Source organism: Acartia tonsa, chromosome 11, assembly GCF_053477335.1.
Source record: "Acartia tonsa isolate MP-2025a chromosome 11, ASM5347733v1, whole genome shotgun sequence".
NCBI lineage: Eukaryota > Metazoa > Arthropoda > Copepoda > Calanoida > Acartiidae > Acartia > Acartia tonsa.
The window spans coordinates 27,657,060-27,671,533 of NC_137270.1; the positions used below are offsets into that span (position 1 = coordinate 27,657,060).

At 30.3% G+C, this 14,474-nt stretch overlaps 1 protein-coding gene and 1 long non-coding RNA gene across 2 annotated transcripts in view; both read right to left on the bottom strand.

Moving 5' to 3' along the window:
* Positions 1 to 2,231: 2,231 nt before the first annotated feature.
* LOC145332010 (uncharacterized) lies at positions 2,232 to 6,056 on the bottom strand. Its single transcript, XR_013884002.1, has 3 exons — positions 5,965 to 6,056; positions 2,819 to 2,946; positions 2,232 to 2,363 (listed from the first exon to the last, which is right to left on the bottom strand). It is a non-coding gene; the product is annotated as an uncharacterized LOC145332010 (long non-coding RNA).
* A 1,148-nt stretch (positions 6,057 to 7,204) lies between these two features.
* The window catches only part of LOC145331220 (neural cell adhesion molecule 1-like), a 126,000-nt gene continuing 118,730 nt past the window's right edge, over positions 7,205 to 14,474 (bottom strand). The window contains exons 18-21 of the mRNA XM_080175837.1: positions 7,876 to 7,970; positions 7,584 to 7,587; positions 7,398 to 7,492; positions 7,205 to 7,219 (exon numbers count right to left, since the gene is read on the bottom strand). Of these exons, the coding sequence (XP_080031963.1) occupies positions 7,205 to 7,219; positions 7,398 to 7,492; positions 7,584 to 7,587; positions 7,876 to 7,970 (209 nt within the window). The remainder of the gene's footprint in view (positions 7,220 to 7,397; positions 7,493 to 7,583; positions 7,588 to 7,875; positions 7,971 to 14,474) is intronic.

A 14,474-nucleotide genomic window follows, 5' to 3' on the forward strand; every position in this document is an offset into this window, starting at 1 on the left:
AATTTAAATCGAATTTTTTTCATAGATTTTGACTATAAAATGTGGTGTTTTTATTGTAAAAATGTAATCAGTTACCGGCAATCTAAGTTTCTGACAAAGAAATGGTTATAATTTTGTGTCTAGGCGACGTAATTTAATATTTTTTTTTCTTTTATGAGCATTGGAAATTTTTCAAAATTTTCATATTACATAAAATGCTATTTTGAAATGCATAGAACTTTTTTGTTATTGAAGCTAAAGGCTTTAAATTTGGGGTATTGGGTCTACTTGTGGCAGTCTTTCAGCAGTTAAAGCGTGGTATTTCTTGCAGGCGTCCTTTAATCACAAATAAAAAGCTACCAATATATTTTAAGATCATTTTAGTAATTTTTACATTATAAAAATAGTCACACCTGAAACTTGTATTTCGTAAAATCGCTTCAATTTTAAGCAACTATAAACACACACAAAAAAAATATAAAGAATGGAATTTAAAGGGAGTTTACATAAATTCTATTGTCTTATCTGTTAAAATTCCTGGCGGTTTAACAGCCGTTTATACAGCCATTGTCATTTATTTCATTAATTTTCTATTAACTTAATATTCTAATTAAAACGAGGAAGATGTTTCTACATGGCGAGACGATCACTTGAATGACAATTAAGCATTAACCATTGAATGAATATATCTACATATAAATATCTAATGTCCAGAGGAAAATGCAATGAAATGCAAAATATATGATGATACGAAGAAAAATAACTTATATTTGGATAAATATAATTTTGTTGTTGCATAACATTTGCTAAATGTAATACTAAAGAAACCTACATAATTTAAAGAAATAGTAGTAAAAGGTTGCAGTTGCAGTCGAACGGCCTTAATAAATTTTTTTAATAAATGACTTTTAGGCTGCTGATCATATATCAATGATGGTTTTAGTAGTAATACATAATTTTTAAAACAATTACTTTATATTTATTTGTATAGAATAAAATGTGAATTCAACTATAAAATAAGCTTGAATCCAGTGACTAGTGTAAAATCTTGAGCAATACTTTTTATTGACATATTCAAGATAAATTCAATTGGAAAGCTTCAATTTCTTTACAATATTTTATGTTGCACCTCAATTCATGACGTCAGTGTAAAAAAAACAATATCAATTAAATTTTATTGAATAAAATAGCTGTCCTTCTGTAAGAAATAAAAGAAAAACATTATTTAGACTATTAGTGATAAGGTTTTTTATAGAGGTTTCCCATGATAAGCTGTTTTCGAACTATTCTTATTTTCAAGTTAAATACCCCTTCAATAACCACATTTTGAACAATAGAATATTTTTGTGTTTAAGTAATAATCTTTCATGAATGCCATATGTATGTAAGCAATTTTTGCGTGTGCAATTTTCACTCAGGTTAGCCATTTTTTAAAAGCATTTTTTGAGTTAGCACGTTAATTAATTCTTTCCATACTGAATTAAGTGCATGCATTCAATTCTTCACCAAGTAATGCGATTTCGACATAGGGATAGGCTGCCGCTGTTAGCACGGCTGCATGAGCGAATCATTGAAAGATTTTATAGATTTAAAAAAAAATATCTTGTAGAAAAAAAACGACTGCAAATAAGCATTTGTGCCGTACCGTATCTATTTGGTTCAGCTGCAGACTAATAAAAAAGGAAGCTTGTTACTTAAAAAGATTTGTGTATATGTTCTAAAAAGGTATACTCAGCTCTAGCTATTTTAAAAATTCAGCTGTGGATAAATAAAGACATGGAATCAGTTACTATTTTTTGACAGCTGCCGCTTTCGATAAGAACTATCTAAACAGGGCAAATTGCTAGCTGTGGTTGTGGTTTATTAGAATAATGAAGCTGAATCCGGCTGCCGACCCTTAATGTAAACAACTAATGAAATAAATATTGAAAGATTTTTCTGCAGGAAAATGAAACAAGAATGCAATTAAATTTTGCAAATGTTTCTTCAACAAACTGCAATGCATTTTGACATTTTATTCATAAATATTAAATGCTTTAGATGATCAAAAGCATGGCTTTTCTTCATTTGGGGTGTGTCTAATACGTGCGTCTTTCAATCTTACGGGAAGTTTTCCTGATTATACATGATTTTATCAATGATTCCAGGATCGAAAAAGCATTGTGTTGATAGAGTAGCATTAATTTCGACTTGTTGTCAAGTACGTCCATATTAGGCAAATTCTGAAATACCGAATTTTGGAAATTTCCCTCAAAGTACCTTGTTGAGCATTTGTTGATTTTAAAGATAAAATAAAGGAATTCCTAGGAAGATAAGAATTGTTTTCAAAGCCATGGGTGGACCATTGTCTGTCTCAGAGGAGTCTTGTATTATAGATGGTAAACCTAAAATGGTAAAATTTGTTCCATAGTGCAGCTACTATATAATCATGGTAAGTCTGTCTGAAAGACTGTCAATCATAAACACTAAAAATGAATGCATAATATAGTTTCTCTTTCTTAATATCGATGTACTCCCATCTCCTAACACACACACTCACTCAAAACGCTAGCAGTAGAGTCACTCTTAATAAAATTCATGTTATTGTCATTCAAAAATCACATTTACTGGATAAATCATAAGCTTTTGACTTTTACCAAAAAAAAATGGATCTATAATTTTACTCACATCTGTGTTATCAATTCATTATTCCATGACTTATAAACATTCTATTCTGGATTTATTATTTACAATGTTAAGAATGGTCTACAATAGTGTATGTTCAAATTACGATATTACGTCGGACTTGATAGAGGCGAAACAACAGTATAACAAATATTTTATAATTACAAACACTTACTTTCTTGTAAAGGATCAATGATAGGTCCATTTTCTCCCAGGGTACCGCCAGGTTCCTGCCAGCTGGATTTGCTGGTAAAATTGAACAAGGTTGACCATCTGCCTGCCTGAGCATTACTGAAGTCCAACCTAAATATTTAATAAAATACAATATGTGACAATAAAAGTGACTTTGATGGGGTGCCTTTGGTATATAATCATTGGGCTAAATCCTAAAACGTCTAGGGTTATGTTTACAATATACAATTACTTATGACGTACTTATTGACTTAATGACATACAACAAAAAAGTAGAAAAATGTAAGCATAAATGATAAAATATATATGTGTAATAAGGACATTATTCATAGTTGTTAAAATAATGACAATATAATATAAGCAGACGTACATTTAGATAGACACAGACCATATATTCAGAATCACAGAGAGAAGGGCTACTGGACAGTAAATCATGCAGGTACCAACAGTTCTATAAACACCTAAATTATTTTCTGGCTATAAAAACTTTGGGGACTTGATTATTTTTTTCAAACTAGCAGTGGTCAAAGTTTACATAATAGCTGCGCTACTCTAACACGATTTTATTTCAACTACATGTAGTTTATATGTAGGATGATATTTGAAATTTATTGTTGAAATGTTGAAAATATATGACTTATGTTTTACTCCCCCGTAATAAATGCATATTTGGTGTGTAATCACTTCCGCGGGGAGTGTCATTGGGGAGAGAGAGAGAGAAAGAGAGAAAGAGAGAGAGAGAGAGAGGATAATGAACTGTTTTTCCCCATGTCCCCAAAGTTTTATAATTACGTGATCTCAATCACTGGTTTAACAACTTTGGAGACTTCAGTGAATTGTGATTGGTTGTTTTCATCATGTTGACTGTTTACACTTTTCAACCACTAATTTTAGTTTACAGAAGGGGTAATTTTTTATTGTATTGTATTTTGGGATAAACATCAATTTATCAGCTATTGTTTTATACATTTAGATCCCTGGCCATTGGGTCATCTGGTAAAAGTGGAGTAGATACATTTTCGCTAGTGCAATCAAAAAAGCATTTTTTCATGGCAAACTAAAACTAAGCATAAAAAATAGATGGGTTGTTTTATGAAGAGATTTAAAAGTTATTCATATGCAGAAGTAAATGGACACCTGGATATTTTGCACATTCTATTCCAGAAACCAAGGATTTATCTATTGCAAGATAATTCACATTTTCTTCCACAATTATGCTTATAAGTAGCGACTTAATAACAAATTGGAATGCGATCGGACGGATTAACCGCGGTAATAATATTACTTTGCTACAATAATATGTAAGAACTTCCTTGGAATTAGAATGTTAAAATGGTTAAGTAAATTTAACTTGTACAATATACATTATTAGTGTAAATAAGTAATAATAAGTAATGGGACAATTTCAAGGGTTTAAAAGTCCATTAATGACAGATTATGTTCCATTAAAGCCTATTTTTAAGTCTAAGTCATTTTTATTGCCAATTGTCTAAAGATTAGTTTACAAATTATATTACATGCTTGGTAATTCTAGATAAAACCAAGCTAAATTTCAAATAAAATCCTAATTATAATTTTACAAGACAAGCTAAATAACTACACCTGGCCCCATTAGATGAATAACCTTTCAGGGAAAAAAAATAACTTAATATGATCGCAAATTGACCTTACATGAATGACGTTAAAAATAGTACCTACTTCTTCCAAAGGCGCGTGATATAAATAGTTGGGGCATATAGAATGGCTTGCCAATAAAAAAGCGCAAAGCATTAACATGCACAGTAAGGACTTCCAGACAAAGGTTATTTACTCAAAGGGTTGCAAGGACTTGGACCCAAAGCAACACACCTCACCCACGAGAGGTAGTTTTAGGTAAAAGCTATAGAAATTACCATCAACAGAGCGTGTTACTTATACTATTAACAACAGATTTTATACTGTCTATAAAAATGACGTCATACTGGCCTACCATTGGTCAATATAAGGTATACTGGCCTACCACTGGTAATTTAGTTGTACTGGGCTATTGTTGGTCATTTACATTTAATGATGTCATTTTAGAGCACTATAAAGAGCTTCCTAATACTACAACAGTGATTGTATGAATACAATGTACAAATTGCATTACAGACTAACACATTTATCCCAAAAAAATCCAAATTATAATTCTAAATTTGTGGAAGCCTAATTATATGTAATAAAATGCATTGAAAAGTAGGAAACAACGGTCCTGAATTTAAATCATAAATTCTCTCCTTCTCTCACACAAATTTCTCAGAAATATCCCTTCAATTGCTGTTGGAACACCTTTAACCCTACCATCAATATTTAATATGTTCTGCATATTTTAAAGGTACTCAAAGGTCTTCTAACTTATTACAGTGTACTATCTCACTTGTTCTTTTGTGATTATCTATCCGCCATTAACCCTTAAAAATCAGGCCCATGATGATATAAATATTATAGTTAGTTGACTAAAACATTTAATACATTAAAACAGTGGAAAGTGTGAACCTTGTATTGTCTACAAATAGATTATAGAAAATTTCTCCTCACATTTATAAAATAATATTTCTACATTTTATTTCATTTTCCTTTCTCTGTTTTAATAAAACTTTTACTATTAATCTGTCCTGCTTTTGTCTTTTAACATATAGATTAATTTTAGGCAATGGACAAAAACAAATATGGTATCCAGTGCTGGTTTGTCAGACGAGTCATTTGCAGTGCAAGACAGAGTTCTTACTTCATTCTTAATAAACCAGGGCAAGACTTATAGACAAAGGTCGTGTAGCATAATCATTCATATGTTGAAATACAGAACAAAAGCTACGAGAAATAACTATTCTAGTATTGCTTCAAAATTGATAATATCCGCTGGATCAGAACCGGTTCTTAGCTTCACTGAAAAATCGTGTATCGTAACGAATTATATCCAGTTTTCTATGAATATAAAAATGTAAAAGTCATAATATTAAAATCAGTTTTGTTAGCCCGTATCTTCGGCATCTTGGGTCTAATAAAACTAGTTTTAATCTTATAATTTTGCTTTTTATTTCCGCGGAAAGCTGTTTCTAATACGATGCGATAAATATCTTTCTTAAACAGGTGTAATTGTATTTAACTTACCTAGCAAGGTACATTTGACCGCCAGAAAGTCCCTGGACAGTAAAGTTTGGTTTACTGGAGGTCAGGTTTCTATGAATAACCTAAAAGTTTTCAAATGTCAGATATCATCCCTATAAAAGTTACAGGTTGTCGGTGTGTCTCAATATGGAACACCTGTCGAAACACTAGGCCAGGGTGATATAATGAATCAATGATCGAGTAGCTTTCACCAGAATTTTGGTTCAGCTTGACATTTAACATAGAATACACTCAGCTAAGCGTGAATTTTATCAAGATAAAATTAGCCAATGGTTTTTCACTTTTTCAATCTTTGTGTGCATCTGAATCCTAACTTCAGAGCTACATTAGGGCGGGTTCATATCGAAATTAGACAAAGAGGGGATGTGCAACAGATAAAACTAACTTAAATAAAATTTCTGATCAAAAAAGAATTTTAAAAAATTGAGATTTAGAATGCGACCACTTAAAAATGTATTTCATTGATAAAAAATATGCAAAGACGACATCATTAAAAATAATTTGCAGATCCCCGCTGTGGTCTCAGAAAAAAAATGTCCAAAATCGACCCACCCTAAGCTACATAGACCATAAACATCTTGAAAATAAAAGAAACAAAGTTAAAATTGAATTGAAAATTTATACAACTTTTATCTGACATTCTCCTTGAGATTTTCTAGTCTGTAGATTTGAAGAGTATAAAGCCCGGTTATGTTTTCCCTCTATATTTTTATTATATATTTTATTTTTATAAGCGAAGTATCTCTATAATCAAGTCCTAAAAGTTAAGTATGTCATTAATGTCCTGTATTTAAGTAGTTTTTCAACAAATTTACTTTGTTTCTACTTTTATGCATTTATATTCTGAATATTTAGTTCTGACATTATACAAGTGTTAATGTTCGTTTGTCCTACCGTTTCATTGATTCGCTTATATGGATGTTGTCATCTTTGTAATTCGAACAAGGAGAGTAATAATTTTCAATTTCGGAGCTCAGTATTTTAAAATAATGATTTCACCGTTTTCTAAAATATTTTCTAAAAGTTGCCAAATGATCTTAATAAACAAATAAAAGTATTAAAGGAAAAAGTTTTATGTTGAAATGAATTATTTTACTAATTAAAATAAAGTGAGATGACAGTTGTCATTATTCAAAATTTGATGATTTAATTATAATATACAATTCCTTGCAGTACAGATGTGCATCTCCTGTTGGATGTAGCTCCAGGTTACACTCCAGGTTTATACCAACCTCACCTGAAATAATAATAATATATATTCCTTGTAATACAAATGTGCATCTCCTGTTGGATGTAGCTCCAGGTCTATACCATTACCAACCTCACCTGAAATAATAATAATTTATATTTCTTGTAGTACAAATGTGCATCTCCTGTTGGATGTAGCTCCAGGTCTATACCATTACCAACCTCACCTGAAATGATAATAATATATATTCCTTGCAGTACAAATGTGCATCTCCTGTTGAATGTAGTTCCAGGTTACACTCCAGGTTTATACCAACCTCACCTGAAATAATAATATAACATATTCCTTGCAGTACAGATGTGTATCTCCTGTTGGACGTAGTTCCAGATTACATTCCAGGTTTATACCAAACTCACCTGAAATAATTATAACATATATTCCTTACAGTACAGATGTGTATCTCCTGTTGGATGTAGTTCTAGGTTACACACCAGGTTTATACCAACCTCACCTGAAATAATAATAATAATATATATTCCTAGTAGTACAGATGTGTATCTCCTGTTGGATGTAGCTCCAGGTTATACTCCAGGTTTATACCAACCTCACCTGAAATAAATATGAAATATATTCCTTGCAGTACAGATGTGCATCTCCTGTTGGATGTAGTTCCAGATTACACTCCAGGTTTATACCAACCTCACCTGAAATAATAATAATATATATTCCTTGTAGTACAGATGTGCATCTCCTGTTGGATGTAGTTCCAGGTTACACTCCAGGTTTATACCAACCTCACCTGAAATAATAATAATATATATTCCTAGTAGTACAGATATGCATCTCCTGTTGGATGTAGTTCCAGGTTACACTCTAGGTTTATATCCAACCTCACCTGAAATAATAATAATATATAATCCTTGTAGTACAGATGTGCATCTCCAGTTAGATGTAGCTCCAGGTTACACTCCAGGTTTATACCAACCTCACCTGAAATAATAATAATATATATTCCTTGTAGTAGAAATGTGCATCTCCTGTTGGATGTAGCTCCAGGTTACACTCCAGGTTTATACCAACCTCACCTGAAATAATAATAATATATATTCCTTGTAGTATAAATGTGCATCTCCTGTTGGATGTAGCTCCAGGTCTATACCATTACCAACCTCACCTGAAATGATAATAATAACATATATTCCTTACAGTACAGATGTGAATCTCCAGTTGGATGTAGTTCCAGGTTCTACCAACCATAACTAAAAAAGTAAAGCAGCATAGTTTTTTTTATTGCTGCGCTACTTAGAAGTATAATTAGCCTAGTTGTTACACAATTATTTTTCTATTTTCTCCGATTTTATCAAATTAAATCAGTAACTAATAAATTTTCTAAAGTTTTCATTTTATTTGGAATTCAGAAAAGAGCTTTTAAATAAAATTTTGTTCATTAAAACCCGGAAAGAAGTTGAAATGAATGAATTTTTGAATCAAAAACTTATTTAATAAAATCTATAAAGGTTTCAAAGCTTTCAATTGATATTTTTGTTTTTATTTCTATGCTCTCGTTTTTTTTACAGATTTATGTAATTGTAAAAATAAAATATGTATGAATTTTACTTTGATGTTTGTCTGTATTGAATTTCTGTGTGTCATCACTTCAGCAACAAGTATAATCACTTACAAGAATTATTATTACAGCACAAACAAACCAATCTAATTTACTTTACTAAAATGACTAAACATCCACCTTTATTTTTTGCAATAATACCTTTTGGCAAATATGAAGCACTCTTCAGGCACAAGACTTTAGCAGAAGTGAAGGTACTCCAGATGTTTCCCCATAAATAAGCTTTAACAAGGCATGAAAGTAGTTCATCTCAATATCAAGAATAACATCAAAACATATACAAATGTCTAATTTTAGAATGTGCTTTGATTTTCAGATTTTTATAGTCTCAAAGAAACACTCTTGATAAGATAAATGAATGAATATTAATTATGGCAATTGAATAAATTAACAAAATCTATTAATTAACCAAGAAAAATGTAAATTGACATATTTTACTAAGGTCATTACAAATCTAACTAACTATCTAGATCCAGTGTTGTGGACAATTTTTTATCTGCGAGCCAATTGCTTTCTACAGGCTCTTTTGTAGCGACTTGACTGTGTTAATATTTGTGATTCTATTTGCTGATATTTAAAGACCCAAATGAAAGTGACAGGGTCCACGGGGAAAGGACATACACTTATTTAACCCGCCCCTTTTCATTGTTTTACTTTAATTTTGTAACTATAAAGTTAATAGATCAAATGGATTTCAATTATTAATGCATCTTATAAATTAATCAAATGTCTATCCTATCATATGTCATTGATATAACACTTCTAATTTGAGGTAAATCAAAATTTAAATTTTATTGTTACATAACTTTATCTCAAATTTCTCAATCTACAGTATGAAATTATATAAGATTTGGGGGGGGGGGGGGATCATGTCACACGTACAGAGAGTGCAATTTTGGAATAATTGTCAACGAAGCTTTAAAAGTGCCTATAAAAATGACTTACTGGCCTATCATTGGACAATAAAAATTTATACTTGCCTGCCATTGGTAATTTAGTCTGTTCATTGGCCTATCATTGGTCATTTGTATATCATTATGTCATTTTTTATAGGCACTATACAGTCATTGTAAAACGGCTGGCCGAATTTCTGCACCAGGATATCTTTTTGTATTTGTATCTGTGAGTCTGAACCTTAAGATTTCGTTGGACAGCTGGACCTGTTTGGTTCCCCTTTGCAGTGAAGCTTCTTATAGGGAAGGTATATAACTTTTTTTGGAATGGGATACCTCCACCCTCCCATGAGAAATATCCCCTGGAAAAAATACTTCATTCTTTACTTCAAAATTACAGAAAAAGTCTGCCTTCCTATTTCCCACTTGATACGATTATGGAATTATAACCTTCCTTTCAGTATACAGAATTCAGTTTAAATTACTTTCAATTTAGCATTGAAGATTGAATTGAATTAAAGCCAGTTTTAATTTTCCTTTTCATTACCTATCTTTCTATCCACCACATAAATATAAATAAATGTAAAAATGTAAAATGTAGTATTTGATTATCATTTGAAAAAAAAATTTATAAAAGCAATTTAGTTAAAATAGATATCTATTAAATATTTTGTGAGGTTTTTAAGATCTTACCGGATCAGCAATAAATAAAAACCTATAACTCTATGGGATTAATCTACTATAAATAAAATATAGTTAAGTTTTTTTTCTATATCCCAATTCATAAAAAAACGATTTTATTTGAACAGACGGGCAGTTGCCGAGCCCTGCTTCTTTGCTTTGGCAAGGTCAAATTAAAATCAAACAAACCTAACACATAACATAATTTTATTTCAACATCAGAAAATTTACTAATATTTTTACTCCCGTTTTGAAAAATAACTTTATCATTAAAAATTTCGAACAAAAACCTAAAAGCAAAATTGTGTAAATTAAACTTTTACTACACAAAAGAAATATTTAACAGAACTTAATACTATTTTGTTATTATCTATATTTTTATCTTTTATATATAGTATATATAATAGTAAAACAACGTTTTTACTTCAATTTTATTTATCTTTAACTTAAAGTTTCATGCTTTCGCAGGGGGGGGGGGGGAGACGGAGGAAATATAAAATCTAAAAAGTGGTTATTTTAAAGTTTAAAGGTGGGGGGGGGGGGGGTATAATGATGCGTGAAGCGAGTCGATTTTTTAATCAATGAACCAGCTTAATTTGTCCCAAAAAAAGTGAACGAATGTTACAACCTTTTGGCCGATTTATCATGATTGACGTCATATTATAAGAGAATATGACGTCATACAGCATAGTCTAGTTAAATGTAGGAAAATCTGTAAAAAAAAAATTTGAGACACTATAACCTGCTTCAGATGTCTGTCCTATTTTTATTAAGATTATATATAGGAATAAACACTCTGAAATATAATATGTATATGACTTAGATAATTATTATAATTTTATCTATATTAGTTAGTTCATTTAGACGATATACGGGTACGCCTAAGTGTAAAAAAGTTTACCGAAAGTTTCATAAAATTCTAGTATATTGTGGCTAATGAATTGTCATTTTTTAAAAATCTATTTCCCTTTTCTTTCCTTTATCATGAACATACAGTCTTAACAACATTAGTAAAATTAAAGATAGACATAGAACAGTGTTACATACACATCTCTCAGGAGTGAAGGGATCAAACAATGGGGTATTTTATTTGGATCAGTAATATTTGACATAATATCATTTAACATAAATTCATTTCACATAAAACATTTGACATAAAATCACTTTACATAAAGGTACATTTGACATAAAAACATTTGCCATAAAGGTACATTTGCCATAAAGGTACACTTCACATAAACACGTTTCACATAAAGGTACATTTGACATAAAGGTACATATGATATAAAGGTACGTTTGACATAAAGGTACACTTGGCATAAAGGTACATTTGACATAAAGGTACACTTAGCATAAAACGTTTCACATAAAGATACATTTCAAAGTCTACCCGAGGTTGTCATTTTTTTCCCCGAGCATGGCAACCGGTGAACAGAATCTCAGTTCTGCACCACAAGCCTCGCACGACTGAAGTTCCCATGTCTATACAGTCATATTTATATGAAAATATTTTTAGAAGATTTTTGAATTTTTTTTTGAAGATTTTCCATTTTTTTTTAAAGATTTTAGAAATTTTTATTTATTATTAAAAGAAAATCTTCAAAAAAAAATTCAAAAATCTTCTAAAAATATTTTCATACAAATATGACTGTATAGACATGGGAACTTCAGTCGTGCGAGGCTTGTGGTGCAGAACTGAGATTCTGTTCACCGGTTGCCATGCTCCGGGTACCTTTATGTGAAATGTACCTTTATGTCAAGTGTACCTTTATGTGAAATGTACCTTTATGTCAAATGTACCTTTATGTCAAATGTACCTTTATGTCAAGTATACCTTTATATGAAATGTATCTTTATGCCAAATGAGTTTATGTGAAACGTTTTTATGTCAAATGTACCTTTATGTGAAATGAGTTTATGTCAAATGATACTTTATGTCAAATGTTTTATGTGAAATGAATTTATGTCAAATGATATTATGTCAAATATTACTGATCCATTTTATTTACTTTTAGTACTAACATCCTATGTAATTTTTCCTAGTTTAGCTAAATTTTCAGACATTGGGTACTCGACCAAAAATTCATAGAAAATAGTCAACACAACCGCTTCGCTCGGGTTTCAAGACACTAGGAGAAGATGGCTGATCTACAAGTGGTTCTACCTTCCTATCTACCCTTCTGGTAGCTTTGGTATGGATCACGCCTCGCTTCGCTCGGGTTTCAAGACACTTGCATAATAAATTATCAAGACATGATAATTTTAGTTGGTGCAAAACTTCAATCAAATATTTCTTTAATTTAACAGTATTAAAACCAATTTGTTCGTTTTTTTAATAAATAGTATAACAGAATTGTCGAGCTTTAAAGGCAAATTCTTTAGTAATGAATTAAAAACAAGACTTAATCTAATATAATTAGTGGTGGGGATTTAAGATTTTAGTAGAAATGCTATTTTTTTCTTAAATAACAGTAAATGGACACTTATTTTCTTATATGTCATAAGTTTTTTTTTCATAGTTTACATATGTCTTTTTATACAATCATATTTTAACATCATCAAATATTAATAAGCTTCTTTTTATGAACTTGTGTACAATTCAATGTTTAGTTAAATAACATGATTTTTAATTCTCCAGTATTTATTTTATTGCCAGTTTAAATTTTTATTAGGGAGCAAGTGTTAATGAAAAGTATGCACATATATACCTTCAACGGCTGCCAGTAAAAAATATTCAAGACAAATGGATATATTATTACTTGGATCTTACACCAGATTTTTATGTTCTCTGATAAAGTGAAACTCGTGATGGGCTAATATTTTAATTATTTCCTCTACTCACTATTGTTTTCATACTCAAACTGACAATAATTTAACTAAAACAAAGTTTGGCACATTTTTGTTGCAAAACTTTTGTTTAAAATGTTGCTTAATGAGAATATTCGTGTTTTGAAATTATTTTCTCATCAGTACAATAGTTAAAATTTAATATTGTACACAGACAAAAAAAAAGAAAGGATTGCCAGCCAACAGTTTTCAAGAATGATAAAAAGTGTCTGTGAATTGTTAAGTTTACCTAAAATTATCTCTCGGGAGTGAGTTGATGTTTCAGGAACTGGTCAGCTCATACATCATACAACAGACGGCTGCGGATGCCCAGCCGACAAATTTGCGAAATTTTCGCCAACTTTCGCAAATAAATTGTGAAAAAATGGCGAATTCGCGAAATATTTGCGATTATATGTTGCGAAAATTAGCGAAAGTTTGCAAAATCGCATATTTTGCGAAACCTTTCGAAATCGCGAAAAAACATGCAAAAAAAAAATTAGCGAAAATGTGCAAAAATGCTTTTTTTTGGCGAATTTTTTTGGGTTGCAAAAATATACAAAATCGCAAAAAAAAAAATTAGATAAAAGTTGCAAATTCGCAATAAATCTTAAAATGTGCTAAAACTTGCTAATTCACTTAAAATGAAAACCTTCAAATTACCTATCTTGCTAATAATTGTTAATGATTGCAATTTAGCACTAATTAGATTTATTCCCAATCTTGCTAATTAGCAAGTTTTAGAAAATTTTGAGATATAGTGCGATTTTGCAACTTTTATCTTAGCTTTATATTTGCGATTTTGCATACTTTATCAACCCTAAAAATTCGCCAAAAAAAAAAACTTTTCGCGTATTTTCTCCCTAATTTTTATAATTTATAATTTTGCTAATTAGCTAGTTTATCACATTTTGAGATTTAGTGCGATTTTGTATATTTTTGCCAAATTTTTCAAAATTCCCAATCTTAATTAGCAAGTTTAGCATATGAGATTAAAGTGATCGCGAATTTAATTTTTCAAAATGCATTTTCGTTTACCTTTTCGTATTTTTAAAGTAATTTTCAAAGTATAATGCCTTAAAAGTTCAACTAAGTTAGAAAAAAATCAGTTTAAAATGCAAAGAGTATTTCCACATGAAAATAATGTTAAAATCTGTGCAAGAATTAAATTATGAAATAATAAGCTATTTTTTCGCTCACAGATAAAAACAAAAAAAACAATACTTAGGAAATATTTTTATAATACATCTCTAATAATATTTGTCTTCAAACTTTC